The 23777-nt window shown below is 27.7% G+C and overlaps 1 protein-coding gene across 1 annotated transcript; it reads right to left on the bottom strand.

Annotated features, from left to right (window-relative positions):
• Positions 1 to 4817: 4817 nt before the first annotated feature.
• LOC121115582 (neuropeptide F receptor) lies at positions 4818 to 23414 on the bottom strand. The gene is made up of 5 exons (XM_040709660.2): positions 23296 to 23414; positions 11054 to 11183; positions 6363 to 6602; positions 5855 to 6039; positions 4818 to 5761 (listed from the first exon to the last, which is right to left on the bottom strand). The coding sequence occupies exons 2-5, from the start codon at positions 11180 to 11182 to the stop codon at positions 4984 to 4986; spliced, it is 1332 nt and encodes a 443-aa protein (XP_040565594.1). The 5' UTR covers position 11183; positions 23296 to 23414; the 3' UTR covers positions 4818 to 4983.
• Positions 23415 to 23777: the final 363 nt, after the last annotated feature.

Raw genomic sequence — 23777 nt, 5'->3', positions numbered from 1 at the left:
GGCATCCATTTCTAATTATAGAAAGTATTTTGTTCTAAGTATATAAGGTTTCGAAAAGCCTATAAGGCTTGATTTTGATGGGTTAAAGGTAAGCCCATTTTCTTTTCTCCATTCAATAACAGTATATTCAATAACCCTTTGTATTGCATTGAGAAGGATTTTGGGATGTTTTCCACTAATTAAAAAGGAGGATGTCGTCTGTGTAGCCACCAACGACATTGCTCCTTTTAAAAAATGATTAAGTAAGCTATTTATAATTATATTCCAAACGACTGGTGATAAAAAGCCCCCTTGTGGGCTCCCATGGGTTGGATTGACACAAACTTCTTCACACTTTATACTCGGGAATACCGAGTATTTCCAATGCTGCATCAGCTGAATGAAATGGTATATAATCAAATGTACATGTATAATCAAAACTGACAACAAGTGTACTTTGTTTTTAATAGATGGATATTTCTATGGCATCAGTCACTTGTGAAAGGGCTGTCTCAGTTGATACGCCCCTTGTATAAGCAAGTTCTGAGTGGAGTGTTGGAATGACTTCTTCAACTTCCCAGTGTAAAATCCGCTCAGTCCCTTAAGCATAAAGGTGAAAAGAGTGATCGTTCTGAAGGATTTGGCCTGGCTCTAATCTTTTTTATCTGGTTTTGGCAGATAACTTACTTTCATTTTGTCTAGCATCTTGCTGTATAACCAGTGATGAGGATGACTTTATAAAGTTCTGAGATATAGGTGACGATGTTGTTCCCAAGTTTTTGCAGTACAACTGGTTTCAGTTTATCAGGTCCCGAGCTTTTGAATGAGCCAAAGGAGTAGAAGGATTCCATGACCTTCTTGCTTTCCAATAAGTCTATGTTAAAATCATTTACATGTATGGATGTTCCAGAAGACGTACTGAGTCTACATTGTGTGAAATGAGTTTCTATGAGTATTTTTAGTGAATGGGCATGTGTTTGTGCGTAGTCCTGATCAGTTTTCAGAAGACCAATAGAGTTGTACGTAATTTTTTTGAAATCTTGTAAGTTTAGCGATATCTCTTGGACCTTCTGCTTTGCTTCAGAAACTCCTCCGAAATTATTTCTGCTCTTTTCCAAGGGTTGAACAATAAGCATTCTTTGCAGTTCTGTGGGAACTACAATGACGCTTTGGTTCGAGTTATTGAGTTCATACCTTAGGTTGGCAAGATGTTTGTCCATCAGGTAATTTATTTCGCTCTGATAGTTTTTCTTTTTGGACACCCAATATCTAATGCCATGTTGATAACCTTGTTAAACAATTCAGCGCACTTATCAATAACATCAGGATTTGTTATATGTTAAATCCAACTATGATTGAGAAGGCAATATCTAACTCACTGATCAATTAGTTCGTTCAAGTTATTTTGATATATAATATACTATATGTTTATATTAATATAATTTGTATTGCTCAAGCAATACGTGTTTGGGCCATCTTTTGTGAAGATTAATTTAATAAAGTGTAAATAAAAATATTGATATACAAAACTTAATTTAAAGATTTTTGACCTTGTAACTCTGTCGATCAAGCTAAATCGATAGATAACTTAGATGGGTTAACTTGGTTACTTTAACAATTTGATTATGTTTAGATTAATATATGCAGATGAATAAATTCCGAGAAAAATTTACACCATCACTGTAAAGCTTCCTTACTAGTTGTCAGTGACGTTCCCTCATTTGTGATAAGCGAGATGTCAAACAATTTCATGTCTATTAGAATTTTAAAAAGTTACTTCAATGTCACCTTTTTTTTTTCTATTTTATATCTGTCAGATGTAATAACTGTCAATCAGGTATTTCTGATTAGGTCTTAGATTTTCGAGGAAAATAATCAAACTATCTAAAAAGTTTGAAATAAAATTTTTGAAAAACTTAATTTTGTATACTGTTGTTTCTTTCATCATGACCACAAAGAAGGAGCCCTTATTGCTCTCACATAGAAGTTATAGCACAAACTTACTGGGTATATTCTGTAATAATTTTTTTTGAAGAAACTATGTCTATGAATGTTTTAATTTTCAAAATAATTAATGGAATAATAAATAAGGCTATTTTTTCAACTATTGGATAACATCTTGTAAGTTTATTTTTAGTGAATCTCTTGTATCAATTACTTTCCAACCAATCAAATTTCGTTGTTTCCTGTTGGAGTACTCAACTACTATAGGAGATATTATTATTTTTTTGGGGAAAAGGTATGAATTCCACAGAGCAAGGGACGAATTGCACACCTGGCATTAAGATATTAATTACAAACGAGGAATATTCGATGAAAATGTTTCAGATACTTTTGTCTAATAGGGGGCATTTTATTAATTAAAAAAAAAAAAGTTGAGTATTCTTTTGCTGGTGTCCTAGGGTGCCCCGTCATTCTGCCAGATCCAAAATCTTCTGTGGATCCTTTGAAAGAATTTGGTGGCAGAACACTGATGTAGACCTTGGTATTGTCCTTCAGGCCCTGTTTAAAGATGAAAGGTATCATAACGTGAACCTTGCTGCTAACAACGCAAAGAACTATAACTTGCTGCAGATACAAAATCTTTATGATGTTAGGGACGTTATAAGGATTTTTGCTGACCATCTATTGTTCATCGGCTTATATTTCAGAGTTTGACAGAAATTTTTCTCATCTGAGAAAAACCAGACAAGATCTTCCTCGGGAGGCTAATGTTTTTATCTTTATCAAAGCCTTGGTTAAGGTGACCCTTTTTTCCTGAATTTGACGGTTTAAAAAGCTTTTTCTTGCGACGTGAGATGTGCAATACCGTAGGTCTTCATTGATGACACGATGGACAGTTGAACGGCACATTAGCGATTGCATTTATCGATTGGCCGGCATTCTATTCAATTTTTGTTTATTTTCCACTTAGTTGAAAGTAACAATTTAGAAGTAACCACATTTTTAGTCCCCCATACATTTGAATCGTATCATGAGTCTTTCAAAAAAGTCCATTACGGTAGGGGAGTTAACCCAACTCCCCTAGTAGCGGTTTACTCTTAAACTATTAAGTAAATTTTTTACTAAATATTTTTTTTTTCGTAATGTTTTTTGAGCAATAGTGTTTATAACATAACGGAAGTAAAGTCCATATTTTCAGAGCCAAGTTTGAGTTATCAGTACCCGTCTTGGATCCATTAAAAAAGACACCGAAATGAAGCACTAGTTTATTTATATTTCCAATCCTACGGCAAGTTAGAAACTGGAGACAGTTTAACCATTCGATCTCATGGGCTGAACCAGTTAAATAAAAGAAAAACCTTTTTTTAGTCTGGTTAGTTTTTTATAGCAGTTTTGCAGTTGAAATTAGAATAGAGGCTGAGGGGCGAAGAGGGTAATTTTAAATATTTAACAAAAGAGGGGCGTCAAACTCCCTAATATGAGGCAACCAGAAATTGTTTTACACCTGAACACGGAGAGTAATTTACTTTTTTAAATTAAAATTTAATAATAACTAATTATGATTAATGAATTGGTGTATTTTTTTTCCTATCCTAATTTTTGTTATTTTTATATGAAATTCCTTTAATCATAATAAGGAATCGTATTTGGAATTGGTATCGGAATCGTCCATAAATATTGAATCAGAATCGAAACACACTGAAAATTTGGTATTGGCACATCCCTAGCTTTTACTCATAGAAATGTCTATCAGAAGAATATCATTTAAGAAATCCCTATTTAAAAAAAAAACAATTAAAATAAAAACAAGTTTGACTTTTTCTGCACAAAAAAAGTAAACAAGTACTAATTTCTAAAAAAAGATATTTTATAAAAAGTGGCCTTCAAAAAAATAAAATGATTTATATATTGTTTAGAGAAAGTTATGATTTAATCCCGTGTAATTTTACTTTATATAATAAAAAGTTCTAAGTTTTTTATATTATTTAAATTATCTTAAAAAAAAAAGGGAAAAAAGTTATTCTGAAAAGGCCAAGTAGAAGGAGATCCATAATGTGTATTTTTTTCTTAAAAAACTAAAAAATTCCAAATTCCCAAGAAAGAAAGTAAATCTCTAAGAATATACTTTAGTAAATCTCTAGTATAGAGGGGTTCAAAATTTACTATTATCTCCCCTATGAAATTAATGCCATAAAGCATAAGCTGGTGGTACTAGGTTTCGTAAATTCTCTGAAGTTAAACTTTCCGTAAAAAATTATATATATTGGAATTTTTAAGGTCATGATGCTACTTATTTGAGACCTTTATGAACCTTTTATTTGTAAATCAACTATTTATGTAGATATCCGAGATTATTATTTATTATCTCTGTACACCAACATTCATAATTAAATAATTTTAGTTTTTTTTTCATAAACTGTCATTTTATATAAAGAGTATAGCAAATATTTACATTTGGTATTTCATCTTTATATTTAATAATTGTTAAAATATACATTAAAATAATTGTTTTTGTCATTACATGTAAGTTTTTATCTTAGGTTGAATGAGTATTTCTTGTAAAAAGGGAATTCTACCATAATATTGCATACAACAAATTATCTTTATTAGCTTCGAATAAAATATTTCTTTTAATTTGCCTGAAATAAAATATTTTACTACATATTTGATTAGACATGTCATTTAAATTTATTGTAAATGCTCCTTTTACAGAAAAATCATTTTATTTTTTCAAGCAAATCAAACTATATTACTATTTGAAGAATATTATTTTCTACAAATTGTTGAACTTTACAGTTTCAATTGTTTGAATATTATTTTAGTTTATATACTACCAAATAGTTGCCAAGAATAAATAAATTCAAGATAATCTGTAATAAGTAATAGTACTACTCTTTAAAAATATAAACAATAATTTATTTATTTATTAGTTTTTCGACATACACAATAAATTTTCAAAGAAATATTTAAAAAATACTGTATCAGTTTAGTGATAAATATATGTTACAAATATAGACAATCCTGTTTAATGACAAAGTTAAATATAAAATTCACATATTTTTAATCATTTCCATCATTTTCTACACAATTTTTTTCTCGAGGTTGTTTGTAATAAAGCATAATGGAATTTGTGCAAAATTGTATTTTCGTCTTCCACCACAAGCCTATTTGCTTAAACTCTTTAGAAAAGTTTTCATTGAGGAAACCATAAATAACAGGATTTGCACATGCTGAAAGCATACCTAGTACATGGCAAACAGCATAAATCCCACAAAAGACTTCGTCCGACATTGCGTCGCCAGCAGTAGATGCGTCCATAACTGCATTTAAAATATTTAGAGGGAGCCAACAGATGCAAAATATTGCTCCAATCCAGCAGAGTAATTTGATAGTTCTCCTCAGACGAATTATATTTCGCTCTCGTCGTTGGTCATTGCGAATAAGAACGGAATTTCTACGTTGACTCCCTCGAGTTGAGGCATTGCAAGAAATCCCAACTTGTTGTTGTCTCATTCTTTGTTCAAGTCTAGCCCTAAGTGTACGACAAATTTGATAATATGCAGAGAGCATGGTCACTAGAGGAAGTAAAAATTGAAATAAAAGTACAAATATGGAGAAAGCAAGACGGCCGGCAGTCGGAAAAACTTCCTTGCAGGTTTGTAGTTCTGTTAAATGTGAAAGAATGATTTCCTTTAGTATACATGTGTCATTTAGATTTTCATCAGAGGTAGTTGTTGAATTAGATGCGTTGTATACTGGACAATTACTTTTATCATCTCTAAAAAAATCACCAGTCCACCCAGTCCACTTTTCGAGAGTTTTCCAAATTGCAAGAGGGCTAAAGAGAGGCAAAAAATAACGATTAATATCAGATCGTTCCAGGTTTTTTTATCTTTGCAAAAATGTATGTATATTGATGTTTATAAATTACCTAGCCATAACCAATGCCGTCCCCCATATCAAAGGTACTGTTGCAATAATCTTCCCCATATCTTGTGGGCTCTCCTGTTCACTCCCAACAATAAGACGTCTCCGATCTAGAGCTATTGCCGTAATTGTAATCGTTGAAACAAAAACTGACGTTGCCTGAAGAAGCCCTACAAGTCTACATGCTACCTTAAAATTAGATTTATAATCATTATAAATAGTAGATAAAAGTACAAAAAATTAAAATTAACAATTTTTCATACAATTCAAAGTATAAAAAAGGAGGTTAAAAGTGAAGAACTTAAGATGTGAAAGCTATCAATAAGGATTAGTATAGCAATCAAAATTAAATATATTTCATTCATTTGTTAAATTGTATAGATTAGACAAAAGTAATATCAAATTATTTGATAAATGTAACATAGTATTTTTTAAATAAAAAAATTAAAAAATAGATTCAAGCGCAATATTAATAAGGGTAATTTTTACCAAAAACTAATTAACTAAAGTACCTCTATATTTCCAAATTGCCATGTCAGATAAAGAATTTCCACTAGTGTTAGAGGCATTGTGATAAGACATAGCATCAAGTCAGATATTGCTAGATTAACGACGTACACGTTTCGAGCCGTTCTCATAGATGAGTTCCTTGCAACAATATATATGACCATAAAATTTCCCAATGATCCAAATATTATCATGGCTGCATAAAGAGCTATGAGCAAATGATTCCAAGGAGGACGAACTCTTGACTGAAAAGAATAAAAATAAAAGAAACGTTCATTTTCACTTTAGTTTATTGAAAATACGAAAATAAGTACATATTTACTACAAATAGCTGTGTATGTACTTCAACTAAATTGGTTATTCTCCAAAAAAGGACTTGAAATAAACTATCAATTGTTCATGCCTTGTGAAAATTCACTTTTTCCCTAATGAATATTTAATGATATAAAATTATGATATTAAAAATAAACATAAAAAAAGTTGCAAAACTAATTCCTTTAAGAATACGTTAAATGCTTTGTTAAGTGTATATTTACATTAAAGTTAAATATACTGAATATTAAAAAAAACTAATTTTTTAATATTAAATATGAAAAAACAAAATATTTTGTAAACTTAATCAATTGCGTCAATATGTAAAAGAATTCTAATTTTAGCTTTGAGGAAAACAATTTATTCTGATGATAAATTATTTATATGACACCAATAATTTTTTTGAGTTATTTTTATGTTATGTATAAAACTTTAAAAAAATATATTTAATTGCTTTCAGTAAAGGAATATTTTTTGAAGAAAACTAATTATTAAAGTGATAACATTTATAGCATTACTATGTAAGAAAATATTTGTAATTAAATAAGTTATAAAAAAATATTCTTAGATTATGTTTTCCCATACATTATTTGTAGAAATATACACACTTTCACGCAATGAACACTGTTACAGGGGGTGGTGGTAGGGGAGGTAAGTTTCCTCCATATGTTACATTATTTATGTTGTGATGATTATAATTTTTTTTAGATTTATTAATTTCTTATGCAAAGATTTAACAATAATTAGAAAAATAAGTGATATCAATTTATTTAATTTTTTTTCAACGTATGTTGAAATGTGTTATTTTGTTATGAAATTTAATGTACTTACAACTAAGTAAATACAAGTTTCATATCAATATTTTTTGTTTTGTTGTATTCTTTCAATTTTCCACAAAATTAGTAAGAAACATCGTTTAATTTGAAATAGGCACCTTTTGCTAGTTTTTTTTAATCTTAGATTTTTGACAAAGCAAACAATACAAATTGTGTTCCGATGTATTTGTTGGTCATTTTTTTTTTTTTTTGACAATTAATGACATAAAGAAACAAGATCCTTGAACATCAAGTGTAAGGTAAGAACCATATGCGTGCTTCTAGAACTCGGATATTAAAATGAAAATATATAAATTCATTGGATCCATATATCCAAATGTTCCGTAACAAGATCCATATACATAAATGACTGATGAACTAAAACTGCCGAGCTACTCAATTCAAAATCTTCCCTCTCATAGTCATAATAAATTTTTACCCTACTTCGTCGTGGTAATTCATATTCTTATTTGCCAAGAAAGCATTTGTTGAAACAATTTTCATTCTAAAAAAAGTTAAGATAAATAATTCTTAGGCAGAGCCAGATAAGCGCAGGAAATTATTTTCCGTTAATAATTTAATTTATCCTTCTGACAGATTAAATTCCATAGGACCGGCAATACTGGGTATAAAGTAAAATTATTTTATCAAAGTATTCTTTTTAGGAATCATATATTTATGAAGCAAGTGTAACCTTATTTCTATCCTAATAATATTTAACTTCTTTATAAATATAATAATATGTATAGGGACTGTTTTACGTTCGGCACGACTTGTTTGCAGTTGCATAACGCTAGTATCGCATTAAAACTCTATAAGATTTAAAACGATAATTATGACTAAAAACAATATGAAAAATTCAAGTTCAAAGAAAAGTTTACACCACAAGACAATGATGCCACGGAGTAGTTTAATTTTTTTGACAGAGATCCATTCAGATTTTGATTAGAAAAAAGATGTCCTAGTGGCTATTCTTGTACATCAAATAGTCCCTATAGATAGTACATATAAAATTATAGATCACTTGAGGGCACTGATAATGTATAAGTTCATGTCAACTGTTGTTCTTATCCGCTTTATAATGTACTTATCAATATTAATTAAACCAATTTTGTCTGTTTGTTTGATGAGAACTCTATTTTTAACTTTATTGTATCTAGAAACCTCTCCTCAGAAAAGAAACCGAAATAAACCCTAAAACAGTTGGTAGTATGCTAATTCTTCCCAACGATAAAATTAATTTTTTTTTTTTTTTTTGTTGTGAATTGCTCTCAACTTAACAAGATGTAATCCCAATTCTATAAATCAACATTAAGAACACCCATTAGGAAAAAGAAGGAGAACATTAACATCTGTTATTTAAATACACCTTAAATTTTTGTAGAGTGAGGTAACGCCGCGATAAAACACAACCTTATCTCTCTAACACAAAAATACGCTATGTATTTTGCGGTCAGCTGTCAATTCCCCCGCCTCACTTGATACGTCATGGCTATTTCATAATTTATTCTTTTTGATAAGTATACAAAGTAATGAGTTATTTTATACTTATTCTCCGATTCCAAAAGGAAATGAATACAAATTCTTGCTGATTCTTCGTCTTATTATTATATCTATAAAGAAATTTGGCTATCATATAGAATTACAAATGTACAGCTACGCTTCTAATAAAATATTACAACAAAGTATCGAATAAAATACTTTGTAAAATTTTAATATTATGTAATATATGTAATTAATTCATCTTAAAAATTGTGGAACAATAATATGAAAATTATAGTTTTGGAATACTACAAAGATAAATAGGAATTGACATGGTTGACTTATTTGTCTAACAACTAGACTTTTTTTAATGATCCTTTAATTGGTCAGATATAGTTCCATTGATTAGATATAAGTAAACATTATAGTATTATATTTACTGCATCTGACATAGGAATCTTCTTTGAAGTCCATAAACATGATGTATATTACCTTCTCTAGGAACGATCGGGCACAAACCTACACACATTGAGTTCAAGAGAATAACTTATTCTGAGAGTGTTGATCATTGAAATACGTCGCTCCACTGACCTTTTTTTTCTTTTTTTTAAATAGATAAATATAGAAAAGCTGTATGATACAATAAAAGGAACAGGGCAAAAAATTTACATCAATCCCCCATACAATGCATCATACAAAAAAGCTAATTATTTAAAAAAATAAATAGTCCCAATCTTTACAATGGGAGTCTTGTATTTTTAGTTTATTATATTTTCAAACATTTGATTAAGAAGCGTAATTAAAATACTTTGTATTAGGTATAATATTCTCTCATCTTACCTGTTATACTGAATTTGAGATGTTTTTCTTCAAAAATCAATATTGAAATCTATATTTATAGTCACATGAAATAACATCATCAATCATTGTTTACATTGTTCCATCCGTTTAAAAAAAAATTATTATTTTCAAGCAATGCAAACAATATTTAATTATTTAAAGCATTATTTTTTTTTTAAAGGAAAAATAAATTTATAAGAATGAAAAATATAATCGAATGGCGTTCATTTTACAAATCAAATGAAAATGATTAATTTACAAATAAAAAAAATAAGATTTATATATGAATTTTCCTTGAAATATAGATACTGTTCACAAAACACATAATTGTATTAAATGAAACAGTAAATAAATCATTAATTTCCAGCTCATTGTGCTTATATAGGAACTTTTAATGAATATAACGTTTCATTAATTCATATATCTACAGAGGGATTTACAAAACCTTTTATGTCACACGGGCCAAAAAGTCCCGGTGTAATAGGTCATGTGTAATTTTTAGTGCCTCTATGATACAGAGGAAAAAGGTAGAAAGAAAAGGACCGAAAAAAAAATTCGTTTTTTTCGTTTAAAATTGCCTTATTTTTAATTATAGTTATTACTCGCATTATACTTGTAAAGCGGAGTCCCCATAACACTATTCAAGCCATTACTTAGCTGAAACGTTATTTTTCCCCATCAAGAAGCAGTGTAAAATTAAAACACGACATTGTTGTTGATCCAATGTTTTGGAAATAACAAAAGTAGGGCCACACTAAGCACAATAACTCACAAACTAAAGAACAGATTGTCATGTCGTTTTGACAAGTATCTTTTGAAGGTTAGTACCAACTGAAAATAAGATAGATTAAACAAATAGTGCCATCTCTGTGTGAAGGGCGGGATTTTTTAGCCCATGTGTTATTGTAAACGTACGGGTGTGTCTCAAGCAAAAAATGAAAGTATTCAGTTATATAATTGATCGAATACAATGATATTTTTTCATCAAAATCATTTTGATATTAATTAAAAAAATATTTCGTAATTCAATATTTTGTGTTATAGAGTACCAAGTTCAATGCTAGAAATCTAGTGTACCTAGTTTGCAATGCCATTTAATAAATGAAATTCATTTTACAAAATTTGAACTAATAATGATTCTATTCGTATGGGATACATTCTACACTCTCAGCGTTTCCAGTCTTTGATATTGGTATAATAGAAATTTAGTATATTTTGAGAAGTGTATCTAGTTTTTATTGACTAACTTGATAACGCCAATCATCCAGTAGCTCCAAGACATATATTTCAAGAACGTCTCTTTTACTCATATTTTGGGTGATTGCAAACGGATCAAGAATACCCAAACCATCATTTAAAGATTCATTTAGAGCCATCCTGTAATATATAATACAATAATATGTAATTAAACATTTTTAATAAAAAAATAAATATAAGTAATTATTTTTTTGCGAATATAACATCACTAAAATATTAAACTTCCAATATTGGAATAAGTTGAGATAATTTATTCATAGGCGTATATGTTATGTATAGTATGAATAATAAATTTTTTAATTTGAACATTTTAAAGTAATTAAAAAATGTATCAAGTAATTAATTTCATAATTCTATGAAGGGAAAGAGATAAGTATGAGTTCATGAGGATAATATTACTTTGATGAAAAATATGTTGATTTTACTTTAAAAATTTTATTTACAAAAAAGATTCATTTTTGATAAATTTAACTCTTTTCAGATCAGGAGTAGATTTTTTGTAGCATTTGTAGGTTTTAACTTAAAATATATAAAAGTGTATCGATAAATATAAACAATTTGTTGATTTATCCACCATTTTCAATTAATACTTTTTGGCTAACAAATCTCGTAATATTTTGAAATTTATAATAGATTGAGATAATACCGAGTAAATTTTTATATATTTTAATAAAAATGTTAGAAACTACGATATGCATAGAGAACCAAGAGTATAAGTAAATAGTTGTTTGAAAGCTACAAACAGCTAAAATACCAGAATTTAATTAGCACGAATAAAGCTTTATTTCAATTAATTTGAAAGGGTCTTCCAAATATTATTTTTAAAAGATTGTTCGGAAAAGAGATAATCATTATTGTTTAGTATGATGTTTTTTAATGTAATTGATTCAACTGCATTCCAACATTGTTGAATCAAATACATTATTTAATTTAAAAAAACCACAACATAAGGAATTAAAGTGTTATCGTTTTGATCCATAACTATTTAGTATTATACTTATTCCAGGACAGTTGGTATTTAATTATATTGAAATGCAATTCCAAGCAGACCAAAAATTCCACAAAGATATACAAACAAAAACATTTACATATCCAATTGTATTATTATTATTATATGTAGTCCTATTATCTATTTTCAAGCATGTTTATGAGTGTTTTATTTGAATGAATATGTAAAATTTTCACTTGCCATGGATAATAAATCTGTATGTAATATACCCAAGAACTCATAGTAGCACTTGTAGCAATGTTCAAATTTTTATGCAATTTTTAAGGAGTTTTTTTATATACACTTACCAGATATTTTCAAGCCTCTATAGTAAAAGCTATTAAAAGTTATCTTTTTATTCCTAATTAAGTCTTATTTATATGTTAAAAAACCTTTTAATACAATGCACATACTTTTAAGTTTATTTGAATAAATTATTTTCTTTTATAGGCATGATGAAAAAAATGCATTTTCTTTCATATAGATGCATTTTTAAGGGCATAGCTGACGTAATGGTGTGTATTCAATAACGTAAATCATGTAATAAAAATATTAAGGGGGAGTTATTTTGTGAATTGACCATCAGATTTAATATATTTTTTGTTAGCATTATTTATATACCTTATTTTGGTACACTGTATAAGTTTACCCGCACGTTTTACTTTCTTTTTCTATGTTGAAATTGTAGATTATGTAAGGGGAAAGTTGAAATTCAATTATTGCAACTTTTTATAATAATTAAATAACTTTCCTAGCACTAATTGTTCTTATTTTTGTCGAAAAATTCAAAATCCCTTTCCTTTTATTCTAAAAACATATTTTTCTCGTTAAAGATTTTTCTTATTATATAAAGATTGAAATAATTTAATTTCACATTTCAAGATAGAAAGAGAAAGTAAGCAAAGTTATACAATTTACCCCATTATTCATAACTTCATATCATTGTTATAAATATGTGTGGATGAGATTATAACTCTTTATAAGTAATGAAGTTTCAAACAAGGATTTCATATCTTTCAGCATCGTAAGATGTTTTTGTTATTGCTTTTTTTGTAAAATTTCCACAATTAAAATAAAATCTTTAATATAAGATATTTAAAAATATGTATACAAATATTATATTTCAAAGAATATCTGTTTAGTACGTGTATATTTTTTCATTATCAAAGTTATTTTATAAAAATATAATCCTACGAAGAAAGTTTTATATTTAGCTTATACTTCAGACTTTTTCACACATGTATTTATTTGTGAACAATCCTAAAATCCACAAAACATTAATGGTTATCTTAAGCTAATATTATATATACGAAAAAATTGATGATCACTTAACAAATGCTGATTTTAATATATTTACTTAAGTTAATTTTATTTATATAACCAAGTTACTAAATATATATCCATATATAGATTATAGCTTGCCTTAAGCCATATAAAGTAATTATTTTCTTCAAAATATGAACTGCATACTCCTTATTGTTTTCGGGTTGATTTCAACAGTACGAATAAATAAATAAAATTTTGACAGAAAGATTACTAGCGTCGAATGAATCTTAATCTAAAAATATGGCCTGAGAGTAGGGATTATCGAGACAATACACATTCAGAAAAAGTACTTATCAAAAAAAAAAATGCGTTAATAAAAAAATAAATTTAAATATTTTAATATTTAAACATTTTATTTCTGTTTTGACGTTGGATAATTATACAGTCGCAAGGAGTTTGTAAGGCAATAGTAGACTAATAGTGCCAAGGTAATGTAAAACAACGCAGCTTTTAACACTGTAAACAAATGGAATTGTTTACAGTTTTGTTAACATAACTACAACAAACGGATATCAATATTGGCTCCATATATGTAATTTCCCCTTAAGCTCCGACATGTATAGACTTTCATTGAAAGTTACATATGAACATATATCCAATTAATTGAACTTATGATGGCCATTATTTAATGATTCACTAATTAAATAATTATATGAGACATAATATATTCTTTTTAAATTAACTATTTGATTTAATGCAAATGATCATTTTTTAAATTTCTTCATTTTAAAGTAGAACATCCGGGTTTTCTTTTTTTTTTTTTTGGGAGGGGGGCGTAAACCTTTGTGGGGGAAATTGATAAATGTCTGGTACAAAAAGTTGATACGTACTATTGAACAACAGTATGCAAAATTTCATTTCTGAAAAGTTTTTTTTTAGCTCCCAACAACTTGATTGAAATTTACTATTTTTAAATGTGGTAAAATACTCACTTTTATTATATCAAAAAATATAATAATACAAAACAATCTTTTATATTCTTAAAGACTATTGCTAATTATATTCATAAGTAGATTCTTATTAAATATTATTTATTTGAGTAACAAATAGAGTCGAGAACGATAAAGGTTTTACAACCAAATTAATCTGCAAACAAATACAATTATGACTTTCTAAAATAACACTCGTATTTGTTTTGACAAGTAGTATTTCAACAATAATTACTAGAACCAGTGCTGGTTTTTAGGGGACACTTGCCTTAAGATATTAAATTTTTACGTAAAATACAGAAACCCTGCATTTTACCTTTAGTTAAGGTACAACTAAATGTAAAACAAGCCCTGTCAACAGTCCTTTCTATGATAATTAATCAAAGTAAACTTATTATTCGTACCCTTTTGACAAGATGAACTATAACACTAGCTTATTAGTGTCATTGACACTAATATTTTGAAGTTTTTTAAAACTCCAATAAAACATAAATATATTCTATTCATATATAATACATATAACAATATTTAAATGAAGGATTTTCGTTGTTAAAATAGACATTAAAAAAAATCGAAATAAAATAAACATAATTTACTGAAAAGCAAAGTCATTTTTGGACTAATACGAGGATAGACACTTCCTTAACGTAAGTTTTGCAAATTTGTTATCTCTTGCCACGTCGTTACAATATTTTGATAATGGTTCTGTTATGTTTTAAACTACTCTTAAATACTAAATAATTTGTAATCCGGGGATAGGTTAATTCACCTCTACTTTGGTCTAGTCAATCATTTCATAATGTTGACTATAATTAAAATTTAACTTAGGTATTTTAAACACTCAATCGCACAATTTGAAGGACTAGCTCGTGAAAATCAAATTCTCTTTTATGCAGGTTTTTTATAATTTTAGAACCATAATGACAAATCATACAAGAAGAACATTTTCTAAATTAAAAAAATTATGTATATCCTTACATAAATTGTAGAATCATTTTCTTCTTGCTCATTAATCAAGGATATTGCTTGAAATATTTAATTTACCCCATCTTTTACATATGAATTCTTCTTTATGGTAAACCGCATTGGAGTATAGACAAGCATGGCAAAATTTACCAGACATACAACATTATCAGAAGGATCTTTTTCAGAAAAATACAAAAGTAGACTCTTGTTGGCACTAGTAAACCATCTTGCATATTTTCTAGATTTTTAAAAGCCATATCATTCAAAACATTTCCCTCCGTAACTTCTTCGTGAAAGATTGTACCAAATTTCTATATTTTTCATGATATAACACTATCTGATTTGCCACTCTTTTTTGCACAAACAGTATGGTTGGAAGCTGCTTGATAAATATTTATGATTTTGATAGCTACAATTTTACTAATTTATTTGAAAGAAGATTCTTTTTTAATTAATGATTTAGATTCGACCGTATGCTAAAAAAACGCACTTGATCACATCTTCATATCTTGGCAGTTAAGTTTCATATAGAAGAAAATTGTATTTTGCACGAGTTTTTGAACCAAGTCTATGTTAATACAAATTTTAAAATAAATTCTTCATTGATAGTCAGTGTTTTATTATACCTGAGTTTTAAAATGCGTTGCACCACGTATTCAGAAAATATAATGTATTATCTTGTTAATTAATAGTATCTTCATTTTTCAAATTATAGTCTTTTGTTAACAAAGTTTATTTAAAAGGATTTGTTGAATATGCAATGACATTAAAATAATATAAAATTATTAGATTATCATTTATTTGTACTTTCTTCTGACATTTTAAACATATCTTCACAAAACTTTGTTTTACGCTGACTATACTTGGAGAGGTACAAAAATATTCAATTATACTTTATCACATATATTATAAAACAACATAACAAAGAATAAACAGTTAACTCAGAATTGTTGCACAATGATTTTTTCTTCTTTATTTATTGTTGGGCTATATAAATATGTAAAACTCATTTTAATTATCAATAGTATAGTAATTCTCAAATGGGGGTACATGGAGAAAATTCAAGAGGTAGGTGAGATTTACAAAATAATATATCTATTTACTACAAAAAAAAAAAAAGAAGAAGTTTGTACTAGGTAGGGAATATGTGGCTGAAAACATATTTCGAAGGGGTTAACTCACTAAAAAAAGTTTGAGAACCACTGTTAAAATTATTTTACGCAAGGTACCAACTAATAATTTATTCACTATTAAATTTGAATTTTATGAATTACCATGCAGTGTATGCTAAAAAATGAGTTATATTAAAATGATATGAGACATTGATATTTCCATCCCGTGGCGACAACAAAAAACGTTTTCCTATCCATCTAAAATTTGGTATGTATGCTTATTTTTAAGCATAAAATTGAAATATAACTAACTAAGAATATTCAATTCTCTAACTTTTTGGTTTTTGGGCTGCCCTTTTACAGAGTATTTTTATAGCACATGAGCTGGAAAGTCCCGGCCTTAACAAAGAAAATATGGTGTTGTTTGTTTTTGTTTAAAATTTTTTTTTTTTAAAGTTATTATTATTATTTTTATAATGAAGCAAAGTCCCCATAACAATATTCAAGGCTTTGCTTAGCTTAAACGGTAATTTTCCCCATCAAGAAGCAGTGTAAAATTACAACAAGATATTTTTGTTGATCCATTGTTTTAGAAATAACAAAAGTAGCGTCACACTTAGCACAATAACTCACAAACTAAAGATCAAGTTGTCATGAAATTTTGACAACTATCTATTGAAGGTTGGTTCTAACAAAAAATAAGGTGAATAAAAATAATAACTCCATCTATGTGTGAAGCTTGAGACTTTTCAGCCCATGACTTATGTCTCCTCTCAGACAAATAACTATAATTACATTGATTTTCTTATTAGGTGTGCTTTTGTGAAAAAAATTATACAGAATTATAATACCCCAATTCAAAATTTTATCTTAATAAATAATGATTAGTTTTTCTGATAAAATGACAAATAAAAATTGGCTGTTCCGTGTATAAATCACACTTTTTTGTCCTTTATGTGTACCATTAACTATGTTTAGAAGTTGTTGTTAAATGTTGCATATTGTTTTGAACTTTCCATATGAAATCAATATTACTTCTACAGGCATTTAATTTATATTCTTTATACATATACAGTTTAAAGATAATAATAGGGCAATTCCAGCGTTACGGACGTTACATTCAGAGAAAAATTTGGAAACTAAGCTTAACATCAACAAGTTATTGATTTGAATTAGAAAATGGAATATACATATTTGAGTTCCACATATTGGTATAAACATAAGCCTGAAATATGAACCTTTCGATTTTGAGAGAACTGACAAAATACCTCGCGTTACGGATGTTACAGAAATGGACAACCTTTTTGGACTCACTGAACACATGATGAAAACTCTAAAGCATATTCAAGACATAAAATCATATTTAAAAAATAAATTGAACCAACAACACCTACTTTTTTCGTAGGAACTGAATTTTGGTTCCTGTGTGGTCTTTTTATGGTTCTGGTTGTTCAAGAGAGAAAAGGTATGATGCCTGAGCAGTAAAGTTCATCCTGTGGTTGATCTTTCCCTATGACACAACCTCAACATGATGCACTCCCTGTGTGCCATGAAGGGTAGGCTCATCGGTTCTAGGCCACATTGCCGAACGGACACTTTGCCGAATTATATAATAAATATTTTTTTTGATAATTCATGCTCCAATACTATGTAATTATGATTCCCATTGATGCTACTCCAAAATTAAAAGGTAATATGTTTAACTATTTGTCTCAAATTGCAATAATTAAGTGTTCATTAATTAATTGATACATTTAATTACAAGGATGCTTCAAAAGTTAATCTTCATTAACACAACACAGTAACATGGAGTTCGAATTTTTTACCGTTGTGGTACTTTAAACAAATTAAATCATAAAAAAAAACACGACAGTGATTCGTTGATGGAGCCTTTATATCTCTATGGATTCGATCGAATGGAAGAAGTGCTAAGAAATAATAACCGTAATATATTTGTTATCAATTCGATATGATGGATTATTTGTATTTGAAAAGGCTCATAGATGGACGAACAAGCATAATAATTAATTAAGGAAGTGTAAAGATTTCAGATTTCTATCAGTTAACCAATTAATTGAATAAATGTACATACATATATATTTAATTACTATAGAAATTTCTTTAAAAAAAATATTCGACACTTCTTGTAAATATCTAATTTGGTCAATTGCAGTACGTATGTACTCCAATAGAATGTATGGCAATATAAATATTGTATTTGGAACATAAAGTGGCCTATAAGACCTTACAAGAGTAGTAAAACTGGGATGTTATGGGACATTCAAATGTACTCAATAAATATGTTATCAATTGTTCACCCTACATATTGTCATTAATGAGACTGGTATACCATTTTTGTTAGTTTTATTGCCGAGGAAATCTAAAGATATTTATCTTAAAGAGTCTACACCCAATATTGAGTCCACAAACATTAATGGTTGATTTCGAAAAGGTAATATTAAATACATTCAGTGAAACTCTCCTCGACTTCTAACATCACTTGTTGTCTCTTTCATATGACCAAAAATTTGTATGGCCACATTGTAGATGTGGACTTAAAAGTTAGATATCTAACTTATTCAAATTTTGATAATAAAGTCAAGTACTTTACAGCCTTAGAATTAATCCCTGTTATTGATGTAACTGACAGGTTTATAGAACTCACAAACGACGATGATATACCGCAAGACTGTGTTTTTTACCTCGAAACGAATTGGAGAAAAAAAGATTGCAGAGAAAACCGACGGAGAGTACAGCCATAATTTCCTATTGAAATTTGGAATATGTACGAAAGGTAGATATGACGATTCGAACGAAAAATAGTGTAAAAGGATTTCACAAACCTTTAAAAAGCTCTGTTAGTAGTAGTCCTCCCAGCATATGAAAAGTAATAGACGCTCTTAAGAAGGAGGCTTAGCAAAAAGAAAAAAGTGATTTAGACAGGAGATAAATAATACCAATATCCCAAAAAATATTCAAGTACAAACAGAAGGATTAACAACATTACTATTAATTTTAATCCAGACAAAATGATGGAATATTTGAAACATAGCTTGTATTTTTCATACGTTTATATAACATAAACGTAAAATTAACCAAAAAAAGAGTAATGTTTTTATTTTGTAAGATAGATGTGAATACTTTATAAAGAGATATGTGAAGTGAACCAGTTTGGATAGACTATAAAAAGTTGGATTTAGCATTGGTAAATACCATTTTTTTTTCATGTAAAAATGATAAGTTCTCCAAATTTTGTTTCTGCCAGTATTTGTTTGGAGTCATTGATGTTCTCAAAATGTGTGTGAGGGGAGGGGAATATTTTGTCCAGTTTTGGCTGGAAATTGCTCTTGCCCGCTTGCTTTATATGAAAATAGCTCTTTTTTTCATGGAATATTTGTTTTAGATGGCCTTCACATAATATGTAGCCTGTCAACACTAAAGCAAGCTAAAATGATTTTTCTCAAAATGTACTGTTTGCTAAATTTGTATACCTCGACAAATTATCATCAATTTAAATCAAAAATTGTTATTGTTAACCCTTTTGAAGGCACTTCAAGATGTAAATAAAGTAGTAAAAATTGATCTTGACACTAAAAGAATGATAAATTAATATATTTTATTTGAAAGACCATATCGGAGCAAATATAAGTATCTTAAATCAAGTACATATATTTTTTGCCTTAATGACAAGTTCCAGCCTGGTTTAGAATTTGCACAACAGTTCTGTATAAAGTTTGGATATGACGTTCTTATTTCTCAGCTGACTTTTTTATTGTTGACTGTTTCTTTAGATATTTTTTTACAATACGTTGTTATGGCTAAACATGAAAATATAAAAAACATGATAAAGGTACGCCATTATAAAAAGTGTTGCATTTTAGATCAGGGCCCGAATTTGAATTTTAAAAAAATTAATGGGATTCTTTATTCTTTTTGATTCTTTACCTAATATTGTCTTTATGTAGACGCACCACATATGTAAATTCGATTGTAGAGTTTTTATTGATTTAGCAGGCGAAAACTTATTTTCCTTTACACTTTACATTGACAGACTGTAATTAATTAATTTTGCATTACCCTTTCCCTACCAAAATAATAATTTGATAGAGCATCCCTTTTTGTCAACTACAATAAATTATTATATCTAAATAACAAATAGTAACTATTTCCTTGTCTTTCTATATCAGTTAGCTCGTTGCATCCATTTTCGTATTAAACTCAAAATTGGGAACTTTTAGAGTCCTGAAATTTTTCATATAGGACATTGATTTAATAATAAAATATTCAATATACGCTTATAACCATTTTTAAGCAGTCAGGGTCAATCCAACAGCCAAGATCACTATTACTTATGGGAAAGTGACGAAATTGAAATAAATCATTTAAAATAAGTCTCCCATGACATTTTCAAGAGAACCCTTCTCGGCGAGTCACAAACACTTTTAAGGCAAACTGAAGTCTGTATAATTCACAATTTCCTATTATTTATATTTTCATCACTATTTAGTACACACCTGGTGAATATATTAATACTATATATATGTTTAGGGATAAAAATAAGCAATGCTAGAGCAATAATTATTATTTATTTCCTTGATAAGTTACTATGGGGAGTACCTGGCATAGCTCAACAAATTTCATTCATAACTTAATCAAATTGCTATTCTACTAGTTACAAATAAAAATACTACATAAATTAGTTAAGGGTATTTTTTTAAGCTTTAAAAAATTCGAACCTCCATTGTATATTAAAGCTTATATTATCAATATAATATATATTCCATACAGTTTTTTCTAGTACATTAGTATTCATTAATTGATCATATTTCATTTCTTTTGAAAAATAAAAACGTTTTATGATTTACTATTACTATTGATGAGGGTCTTTCCACACTATAATATACACGAGGAAGATAACCACATATTTCATTAAAAGTTAAATAAAAGTATTTTTTTTTAAAGTATTTAAACTGTGACATTTTAATAATTTATTAATAACATTTGAAACGTTAGTTTTACATTTAATATGAACTTCACAAATTTAAGTTTAACTTATTTAATCAATAGCAATATTTATTTTTCTAGCTAAATCAGCATTATAGGATGAGTTCAATATCCTTCCAAACTAACAACGACATTTTATAATTTATGAGCTTAACATAAATAAAACTTGATCTAATTGCATATTATTATAAGTGTTTTTTGCATTTACTTTGTGTATAATGTTACAAGAACTATACATCCATTTAATATAATGTATTATTTGTATTCCTGACCCTATTATTCAAGATGTTTAAAAAAAATAAAAAACTGGATATAAAATTAAAAAAATTAATTATGGCAGTTACCATTTATTCGATATTTTGTGGTCTATTTATTACATAATGTATTTAAAATATCTGTGTATTTAATTCATGCATAAAATGGACTAAGTAAATTCAACAAAATGCATAAAATTAATGATTTTATATGAGTTCAAAATATATCTATAACTTCTTTAAAAATTGTCGAAATAAATAGTTCTTGTTTTGTAAAAGTTCAAATTAAAGAAAGCTGTATATAATATTTTTTTCTTTCACTCAATTTGAAAGTGGTTATAATTTTTGTAAAATTATTAAATGTGTAAGTGAAAAAGTCTTGGAATATCTGCTGTAACTTGGGAAGCCCGACTTAGACGAAATCCAATCGGAAAATGTTTTTTTTACAATTGAGTTGGAAATAATAGAACAAAAAAAATTGGCCTTTTTATACAATTAAAGTCATTTAATATTTAACAAAAATAATCATTGTAAATTTTTATTAAGGATAGCCAAAATATTAATTTTGGGAAAAAGGATTATTTATTTATAAAAAAAAAAGTTATTTCATATGAGAATTGGAAAAAATGAGATATCAGTTGCAAAAATTGAAAAAAATAAAAGAACTTGGACCCCCCCAAGAAATTTCCTAGCACTGGCTTTTTAAAAAGGAGTGGCTGGCTCCGCTAAAGAAGTAAAACAAAATATAGAGTAAAATATCGAGATACCAAACAATAATTAACGCTGCTCTCAAGAAACACCTAACCCTGTGGGTATTTCTTCCTTGGTGAAAAAATGATTAGTGTATGGTCGGTCTCCTAATAACACACCACTTAATAAGTAATCCATATTTTTTTTTAAATATTACATTATATAATAGTTTTGATAACTATATTAGAATTTTGACATAAATGTTTTAGTTCCTTGTATGAATACAAATATTTAGAATCTATCGCTTCAATTTTATTAATAGAATCAAAGATTTGACATTTTATTACTTAATATTAATCATATTTATGAAATTATTGAAATTTTATAATCTTAAAAAATAGTACTTCAAATATTACTAGATATATATAGAAGCTTTTCTTTACCTTAAAAATTGATGTAAATAATTATAATATATTATGAGTACATTAAAGTTAACAAATTCAGAAACCATAATAACAACTAACATTAATCTTCTTCTTCATAATTTAAAAAAAAAAAAAATGCTATTTGAAGATTTCAAGAACATCCTTTTTTTACATAAATAGTTATGAAACCAATGGGAAAATGATTTGATACAACCATAATTCATTTTATCTTTTTTTGAAATATCTTCATTGAAAATAATTTTCATTGATATATTTTTACATTTTATACAGGAGTTGATTGTGTATATACAAAATGTTAATTTATTATACAACAATTGAAAGCTGCAGTGTTTAGTGTATTGTTAAATATGGCGAAAATATATGAAATTTTATTTTAAAAAATAAACTTATTTGATGTTTGTTCTTAAGTTCAAAGAATTTTACAAAACATCCGGATGATTTTATTAATTAAAACCCAAAAAATAAATGCTCACAATTACATATATTTCACTCAAGAATAACGTTGAAAATCTCTTACCTCAAGTTTCTTAATTTTTTGTGGGCTTATTAGTAAATTTAAAAAGTCAATTCACTCTTGAATGATATCTACGACATTCAACAGTGTTTTGTAAACTGAATATTATAGTATTTTTTGCAACTTCAATTTACTCTGTTCTCCCCTCATTTTGTCGTGTCTTCTCTTAAATTTATATCCTCCTTCTGAAAGCGTCTTCTTTTTTCTTCAAATGCATGTTTGTAAATAAAAATATGGTTCTACAATGGACAAATAAGTTGAAAGAAAAATAGAAATACAAAATATAGGGTTATATATAATGTAACCCCAAGTGTCTTTAGTTTATTAGCTGTATAATATATTAAGATATATATCTTGCATAGAATCATACTTATAATTTAAAATATTAAGTCAATGTTGTCATTTAAATTATCTTATAAAATATATGCAATTATTCTACTTTCAAATACGCTTGATAGGCAAAAAGTTAAAAGGAAAGAAAAATC

This window comes from Lepeophtheirus salmonis, chromosome 4 (assembly GCF_016086655.4).
Source record: "Lepeophtheirus salmonis chromosome 4, UVic_Lsal_1.4, whole genome shotgun sequence".
Taxonomy (NCBI): Eukaryota; Metazoa; Arthropoda; class Copepoda; order Siphonostomatoida; family Caligidae; genus Lepeophtheirus; species Lepeophtheirus salmonis.
Note: the sequence above shows the minus strand (reverse complement) of the source record. Positions and strands in the feature narration are given on the sequence as shown.